This window comes from Otolemur garnettii, unplaced genomic scaffold, assembly GCF_000181295.1.
Source record: "Otolemur garnettii isolate 467f Iridium unplaced genomic scaffold, OtoGar3 scaffold00152, whole genome shotgun sequence".
NCBI classification, from domain to species: Eukaryota; Metazoa; Chordata; class Mammalia; order Primates; family Galagidae; genus Otolemur; species Otolemur garnettii.
In genome coordinates, this window is record NW_003852547.1 from 358,583 (window position 1) to 364,507 (window position 5,925).

A 5,925-nucleotide genomic window follows, 5' to 3' on the forward strand; every position below is an offset into this window, starting at 1 on the left:
GTCTCAAAAAAAAAAAAAAAAAATCTGAGCTGGTACAACCTCTTCATCTCCTCATTTCGAAAGAGGCCACTGAGGCCAGACAGAAGAGACCTGCTCAGGTCATAGAGTGTGTGGACAGCAGTACCAGGCCCCACAGAGTCCTGAGGGGTTGGAAAGCAGCAGAAAATGAGGCTGCTGAGCCCTGAGGCAACGTGGTGCAGAGGACAGGCACATGGATTCTGCTGCCTTACAGCTGGATGATCTTGGGCATGTCACTTCTGTGTTCTGAGTATCTTTATCAGAAAATCAGGTCGGCTGTAAAGATTGAGTTTGACAAAGGGATTGGCAGAAAGCTCAAAGATGCTAGCCACTGACTATTCTTTGTATCAAGGATGCCTTCCTGACACCCAGACTTGGCCCTGCCCCTTCCTGCTCAACATGCTCTCACCAAAACTTATGCACATCTGGATCCCTCAGAGACCCTTCCACATTTGCTGCTTCACAACCTCTGCACCATCACTCAACACACCTCTCTGCACTTGCTAAGTGCAAGACACCACTCCAGCTCCTGTGGACAGAGCAGAGAACAAGACAATCCTGCTCCACAACCTGCCGCAGGCACCCAGTTTGACTCATGTCTGAATCCCCAAATGGCCGACATAGACCTTGCCCAGAAACCTCTGTCCCTTCTGATCCTGTTACCTAGGATATTCTCTGTACATCCAACTCCTACCCCACCTCTAAAAATCCCTCTCATGCCACCTCCTTTGTGAAGCCCTCCTCAGATCTTCTAAAGCTGACTCAGTCCCTCTCTTTTTTCAGGAATCCCTCACTGTGAGAATGACTGTGTCCAGGTGTTGTCTCCTTCATCAGACTGGGATCACCACCATCAGTGCCACTTGAGAATACCTGTGACTCATTTCTGTGCCTCTAGAACCGTGGTTCTCAACCTTCCTAATGCCCCACCCTTTAATATAGTTCCTGTGGGTCGTGACCCACAGCAGTTGAGAACCGCTGCTCTAGAACTTGTGTAATGGCCAGCACAGCAGTTGCAGTGAATGAGTGAATCTTTGTCAAGAAAAGAACAACAGGCTCAGCACCTGTAGCTTAAGTGGCTTGAGCCCAGGAATTGGAGGATGCTGTGAGCCGTGATGCCATGGCACTCTACCCAGGGCAACAGCTTGAGGCTCTGTCTCAAAAGAAAAAAAAAAAACACAACATTGGCCCTCAGGCCTTGAGAAGAGAGGGATAGGAGTATAAGAAAGAGACTTGAGGCTGGGCGTGATGGCCCACACCTGTGATCCTAGTACTCTGGGAGGCCAAGGCAAGTGGATTACTTGAGCTCAGGAGCAAGAGCAAGACCCCATCTCTACTGACAACAGAAAAACTAGCTGGGGATTGTGGAGGGCACCTATAGTCCCAGCTACTCAGGAGGCTGAGGCAGGAGAATCCCTTGAGCCCAAGAGTTTGAGGTTGCTGTGAGCTATGACGACTCCATGGCATTCTACCCCTCCCCCCCCAAGAAAAAAAAAGAAGAAAGAGACTCCAAGTCCCCAACTTTATGGCTCCGCATTCCTAATGTCCCTCTATGACCTCTGACCCCTGGTCCTCACTAAGGACCCCACCTCTTCCATCCCCAGGCGGCTTCAGGAATTGAACACACACCAGAGGCACAGAGGGGCCAGCTACTCCTAGCTGCCAGCCCTCAGGGCCCCTTGGTGAGGCAGTTAGGAAGTGTCTGGTTTCCTGTCTATAAGCCATCTGTCCCTGTGCAACAGGCTCACTGGCCCTTCTCCAGAAGAATTCCAAGTCTGTTTTAGATCAGGAGTTCCCTAGGGACTGAGGGAACAGCTCTGCGACTAGCTGCTTTAGGGGGTCTCACCTCTTAGGCACCCCAGCTCACTGAGTTACTAAGTAACTCCCATAGACAACGGATGCCAGCTGGCCATGAACTTGGCCACTGAGGCAAGCATATCTGCCTGGCATAGTCCTGCCCCCAGGCCAGCTGCTCAGGGAAGCCTGCTTAGCAGGGCCTGGCCATCACCCTCCCTTGTCCTCTCCCAGCACTGCAGGCCCATCTAGCTTGGCAAGAGGCAGCAGGGTGCAGCAGAGCACAGGCTCTGAGCCCGACACTTAGCCCCACCAGGGACTCACTGTGCAACCTGTTTCCTTACCTTCAAAAGGAGAAAAATAAGAGCAGACACAGTGGCTCATACCTGTAATCCCAACACTCTGGGAGGCTGAGGCTGGTGTATTGCTTAAACTCAGGAGGTTGACACCCGCCTGAGTAAGAGCGAGGCCGCATCTCTACTAAGAATAGAAAAATTAGCCAGGCACTGTGGTGGGCATCTATAGTCTGAGCTACTTAGGAGGCTGAGGCAGGAGAATCCCTTGAGACCAAGAGTTAGAAGTTGCTGTGAGCTATGATAATGCCATGGCACACTATCCAGGGCAACAAGAGTGAGACTCTGTCTCAATTAAAAAAAAAAAAAAAGGAGGAAAATCAGACCACCGTCACAGTTAGCTATGAGGCCTAAAGAGCAGTGCCTGGTGCAAAACAGGTGTTCAATAAATATTTGTCGCCACACGACCTCTGCCAACCAGGCGTAGTGGCTCACACCTATAATCCCAGCACTCCGGGAAGTCAAGGCAGGTGGATTGCTTGAGCTCAGGAGTTTAAGACCAGCCTGAGCAAGAGTAAGACCCCATTTGTAAAAACAGCCAGGCATGGTGACAGGCTCCTATAATCTCAGCTACTCAGGAGGCTGAGACAAGAGAATCACTTGAGCCCAAGAGTTTGAGGTTGCTGTGAACTATGATCCCATAGCACTACAGCACTCTACCAAGGGCAACTAAATGAGATTCTGTCTCAAAAAAAAAAAGGCCTTCTACTTTGATTTGGTAAACTACAGGAATGGCACCCCTGGGACAAGCAGATAGTAGCCTTGACTGTGCTCAGGTACTCAGAGGACTGGAGCTTCAGAGCACTGAGGTCCAGAGCCAGACTCTGGAGCCTTAGAGACATAGCCTGCAAGTATCTGGCTATACCAGATACTTGCTGTGTGACCCTAGGCAAGTCCCTTCCCCTCTCTAAGCTTCAGTTTCCATATCTTCAAGATGGATAATAAGTTGCCACGTGTCAAACCATGAGGTTAGCAAGGATGGCAAAACAATCATGACTAACCAGGGTCCACCACTGGCCAGGCACTGTGTAAGGAGCCCAAGTTGAGCCTGGCTCTGATGGCAGAGTATGTCCTCCCCTACTCTGGCAGTGGTTAGATGGTGATGTCTTGATCTCAGTCTGAGGTTGGTATGTGCATGGGTTAAGTTCCCCACTGACCTGTGTGCTGCCAGCTGAGGCCTCCTCTACTTCACAGGGAAGCTAGGACAGGGCTCAGGACATCATCTGGGGAATGCCCAGCACTCAGGCCCCTTCACTTACTACAGCCCCCCACAGAACCCTGCAGGGCCACTTACCAAGATGGTTGTGACCACCAGGGTCTTGTTGGCCAGCGTCTGCGACAGGTTGATGTCTAGGGTAGTGGCGTTCATGGCCAGGGTCCGGTTAGAGTACCATACCCCGATCTGGGGGCAGAGTGGGTGCTGTCAGTGCAGGCTTGACAAGGATGCAGCAGCCTCTGGGCCTGCTCCCATCCCAGCCCCAACCCCTGCAGGGTCCTGGCATCGCCACATGTCTGCTCACCTCACGGTGGCCCTGCCGGGACTTCTCTAGGATGCGCAGGGTGTAGTTGGTCCTCTGCCCTTTGCTGTTGAACTCGACCCGCCCAGTCAGCCCATCATACTCTACCTAGCAGGGTGGGGATGCGGGGCAGAGGGAGAGGGTGGCAGGGCCAGAGATGGGCAGGGAAAGGCCCGGTGGGGCCGAGACAGCCGCAGAAAAAGGCAAAGAGACAGGGTGGAAAGCGAGAGAGAGAGAGATAAGGAAGACCACACTCGGAAGAGCAAGACAACACACCAGGAAATAAGGGGGAGATGGAACCAAGAGGAAAAAAGAACAAGACCCAGAAAGAGGCAGAAAGTGCACAGCCCAGACAGGGAGTGAATGGCCAGATGAGGAGAAGAATGAGAAGACCCAGAGAAAGCCCAGAGGTGGTGGTGGGGATGAAGGTGGGGGGAGAGGGCACAGGGCCGCAAGGTGGACACAGTGAGTGCCTCACTTGAGGTGGCCACTGCCCTGTCTCCTCTGCCCTCACCCGCTCTGGGCTCACCATGCGTAGGTAGTTCATGAGGCTGGTCCCGTGGGGCCAAATGTTGGCTGATGTACAGGCCAGCGGCTTCACGCCAATCTCCTGGCTGCGGTTCAGCTCCCTGACGGCGCTCACCACCACGTGCACGGCATCAAACATCAGGGCAGCAGATAGCTGGGGTGGGAGTAGAGTGGGGGAAAGATGGGAGAGCAGCAACTCAGCAAGGGGAGCATCAAAGACCCTCATGGAGCTATGTCCAAACCTTCAAACAACTCTGTTCTCTCCCAGAATGGAAGACCTGTGGGCCAGGAATGAGGAAGTAGCTCTGATGTTTTTCTCAAAAAAAGTAGAGGACAGCCAGGCGCAGTGGCTCACATCTATAATCCTAGCACTCTAAGAGGCCAAGGCAGGTAGATAGCTTGAGCTTATGGGTTCAAGACCAGCCTGAGCAAAAAGCGAGATCCCCTGCTAAAAATACAAAAACTAAGGCAAGAGGATTGCTTGAGCCCAAGAATTGGAGGTTGCTGTGAGCTATGATGCCACAGCACTCTATCCAGGGTGACAGCTTGAGACTCTGTCTCAAGAAGAAAAAAAAAAAAGAAAGAAAGAAACGTAGAGGACAGTGAGGAAGGTGTAAATGCTGCCCAGGCCTAGAGGGAGCAGCTCTGCTAGACTGTGCATGTCATGTGTCTCAGAGAGAGTCTGCCTAGACAGCCAGCTATGTCACCCACAGGGACAGGTATGCCTACACATGGCTGATGCAGGCTGGGGAAGACAGCCAGAGTCCCTGTCTGAGTATGTCTGAGCCATGCTGTGTGGGTGGGGCTGGACAAATGTGCCCATTTGTCTGCACATGGTGGGTGAGGTGTCAGGGAGGCAGAAGGGTACCATGGTTGATCCTGGGCCTGGAGGCAGGAAGCTTAGAGCTGGAGGCCCCGCTGGGCTACTTCCTGACTCTGTGATGTAGCCACATCCCATCCCTCCCTGAACTTGTTTCTTTTTCTATAAAGGGAAGATAATAGTAATCTCTGCCTCTAAGCACTATTATGGGGATCCAATGAGGTAACACCTGGGAAGCACTTGGAACAGTGCCTGGCACACAGTGAGTGTCTGACAGACCCGGCCACGGAGTTGTGACTGATGCCTGTGGTCAGTCTATATGTGCCTGTGAGTATGTGTCTCAGTGGATGTGAAGGTCTGCATATCTGCATTGTGTGGGTGTGTGCAGGGTGCGTACTAATGTGCTTCTGTGTCGGTGTGCATAGTGTCCCTGCACGCATATCCGGTTGTAGAGCCTGTGTGCACTTCTTTGCATACAGAAGTCTTGATATATAACTCGATGTCTGTGAACAGATAAGCATAAATATGCATCTTTTTTGTATTTCTGCATTTATTCAATAAATATTGTCAGACACTTACCATGAGCTAGGCTGTTTTAGGTGTGGGGGATACAATGGTGAACAAAATAGACAGAAATCCCTGCCCTTGTGGAACTTACAATCTTAAACTTATCAGTATGATACAGAGTAAGCTACTTAGTGATTAAATAAATAAATATACATGAAGTTCTATGGGAAAAGAGAAGCAGGGGATGAGGTTAAAAAGTAGGTTGTTTGGCTTGGCACCTGTGGCTCAAGTGGCTAAGGTGCCAGCCACATATACCTAAGGTGGCAGGTTCGAATCCAGCCCGGACCCGCCAAACAACAATGATGGCTGCAACCAAAAAATAGCCAGGTGT

General features: G+C 51.5%; 1 protein-coding gene across 1 annotated transcript in view; it reads right to left on the bottom strand.

Annotated features, from left to right (window-relative positions):
- GRIK5 (glutamate ionotropic receptor kainate type subunit 5) overlaps positions 1 to 5,925 on the bottom strand; it is a 71,791-nt gene that overhangs the window by 56,948 nt on the left and 8,918 nt on the right. The window contains exons 8-10 of the mRNA XM_012811223.2: positions 4,209 to 4,361; positions 3,683 to 3,787; positions 3,457 to 3,564 (exon numbers count right to left, since the gene is read on the bottom strand). Coding sequence (XP_012666677.1) covers positions 3,457 to 3,564; positions 3,683 to 3,787; positions 4,209 to 4,361 — 366 coding nt within the window. The remainder of the gene's footprint in view (positions 1 to 3,456; positions 3,565 to 3,682; positions 3,788 to 4,208; positions 4,362 to 5,925) is intronic.